Source organism: Tachysurus vachellii, chromosome 22, assembly GCF_030014155.1.
Source record: "Tachysurus vachellii isolate PV-2020 chromosome 22, HZAU_Pvac_v1, whole genome shotgun sequence".
In the NCBI taxonomy this organism is placed as follows: domain Eukaryota; kingdom Metazoa; phylum Chordata; class Actinopteri; order Siluriformes; family Bagridae; genus Tachysurus; species Tachysurus vachellii.
In genome coordinates this window covers 1690001-1692500 of record NC_083481.1, presented here as the reverse complement: position 1 = coordinate 1692500, position 2500 = coordinate 1690001, and the positions used below count along the sequence as shown (strand labels likewise).

Genomic DNA, 2500 nt, shown 5'->3' with positions numbered 1-2500 from the left:
GGGGCACGGTGGCTTAGTGGTTAGCACGTTCGCCTCACACCTCCAGGGTTGGGGGTTCGATTCCCACCTCCACCTTGTGTGTGTGGAGTTTGCATGTTCTCCCCGTGCCTCGGGGGTTTCCTCCGGGTACTCTGGTTTCCTCCCCCGGTCCAAAGACATGCATGGTAGGTTGATTGGCATCTCTGGAAAATTGTCCGTAGTGTGTGATTGTGTGAGTGAATGAGAGTGTGTGTGTGTGTGCCCTGTGATGGGTTGGCACTCCGTCCAGGGTGTATCCTGCCTTGATGCCCGATGACGCCTGAGATAGGCACAGGCTCCCCGTGACCCGAGGTAGTTCGGATAAGTGGTAGAAGATGAATGAGTGAGTGAGCGTGAGTGCTGGTGATGGACTGGTGTTTGCAGGATGTACAGCAGGTGGTGCTAGAGCTCCAAATCATCCTCATGGTTCAGAGAAGTACTTGCGCTTACTCGTGAGGTACTTCAGGTGTGCGTCTTGCATCCCAGACCACATCTAATGGCCAGTTTATGATGCTGTTAGATGCCTCCTTTAATGCAGGATGGTGAAACTCTTGAGGACCGTAAACATTCTCGATGCTGTAATCAGGGGGAAAAAGTGCTTTATGAGAAACCGTCATTCAGACGCTTAGAATTAACAGGACGTTCAGCCGTCAGAACCGTCCGTGCGAACTGAACACGTTAGCGTTGTTATTCGGCCAAAGTCGTCTGTTGGCGCTAATTAACGAGTCGAGAAAGTTTTGTTTGCTAGGATTTTGCACCTCTTATCATAGCTGCATGTTTGTGATGCTCATCATCATTCAGCTTCATGCCATCATACATGTGGATTTCACACATGACGCCTGCATCACTCGCTCTTTTTTCCCCCCTTCAAGCAGCTCTGTTAAACCTTCCCTCTTTTTATCTCTCCATTTTCTCTTGCTGGCCTCAGTGCACGCTACGGGAGCCCCAAGCGACAGCTGCAGTTCTACAGGTACCTCTCTGTTTTGCAGTTTCGTTTGCTGCTGCATTTCTCTGATTCTCTCTTTATTTCTCGCCACGTTATGAAAAGTGGGTTGTTTTTGTTTGTTTTTTGTTTGTTTATTTGTTGTTGTTGTTGTTGTTGTTGTTGTTGTTATTCCTCATCCTTGCTCGTGTGTATATCAGGAATACTTGTGTTCAAAGCTAGTAGGTCAGAGTTTGGTCTTGAGCCCTATTCGGACGGGACTAGTTTCACAGGGGGTCGTTAGAGAAATTTCAGTTTCACAGACGTACTTTGTGATTTTAATCCCGTCCGAATCTGAAATGTCTGTCTTTTTCTCACACGACCTGTGTATAAATTCCAGAGCAAATGACCTACAAAATCGGCGCTCCTCTGAGAAATCTAATCCCATCCGAATGTGAATGTCTGTGATTGCCGAAAATTGCCGTTTTGTTTTTTCCAAAACTCGTTTTCTTGTCTGTTTTGGTCAACGTGAACTACCGTATTAACCCTAGTGCACTGGTATTCAAGGTTCTGCTTTCTACACACCAGTAATGGATGTAAATGTGTTTGTTACCCTGCGAAGAGATAAAAAAATTAAATCAACAAGAAGAGCCAAATCACGTAAATTGTTAAGACTGGCTACTGTAATATCAGTTTCATTTCTATAGTCAATTACATAACGTGTAAATGATATAAAAACGTATTTATTCCAGTGGGTTTATAAGAAGTTCTATATAAAAATATGACCATACGCAATCCACACATCCTGGACATGTGGTCTTGTGCAACACCCACATGTAAAACACAGACACTCCTACTGTACCTCCGTAATAAACACACAGACGTTCGTCCCGTCCGAATCCATACATGAAACGACAGACATCGGCTGAAAAAAATTCTGACTCAAACGTCGTTTGGAAAACTAGTCCCGTCCAAATAGGGCTTTAGTTATCGTGATCAGTTTAGACTTTAGTCAACACTCGACATCAGCAGTGTTTGAGCTTCAGGATTTCTCCTGCACCAGACTGATACTATTGGACCACTGATAATACAGTTGTGTGTTTTTTTGTTTTTTTTTCATGCTCTGTAGATTTTTATTTCTGTATTATAAATCTACAAATACACACACACACACATAATGTATTTATTTATTTGTTTGTTTTAAATAATAAAGTATATAGATATATGATAGTGATACAGAGTTATATCCGTTATGTTGTAGTGCTCGTACACGCTTACTCGAGAAAACTCACCTTTTCTGCTCTGAATATATTATTGTGAGTTTAATAAATGTTTCTGTTCAGCTACACGAGTGTATGAAGTTCCACAGACATTAAAAAACAGATCAAGTTCTGAATCTGTGATGTCGTGTTCTGTCCGTGTTGTTTTTATAGCTATGGTGAGGTAAAGGAAATACTGTGCTGATGATGTGCTAAAACCCCTGAGTGTAGATATCCGGGCCGGCCCGCGGGGTAAACCAGCACTTTATCGGATTTTGAAATCACTGCCTCGCTCATTTCT

General features: G+C 43.0%; 1 protein-coding gene across 5 annotated transcripts in view; it reads left to right on the top strand.

Moving 5' to 3' along the window:
- Positions 1-2500, top strand: part of kcnab2a (potassium voltage-gated channel subfamily A regulatory beta subunit 2a) — a 72400-nt gene that overhangs the window by 22695 nt on the left and 47205 nt on the right. For 4 of the 5 annotated variants that reach the window (XM_060858070.1, XM_060858069.1, XM_060858073.1 and 1 more), the window contains one exon: positions 947-988. The exons of the other annotated variant lie outside the window; for it this stretch is intronic. In XM_060858070.1, coding sequence (XP_060714053.1) covers positions 947-988 — 42 coding nt within the window. The remainder of the gene's footprint in view (positions 1-946; positions 989-2500) is intronic. 5 annotated transcript variants of the gene reach the window in all.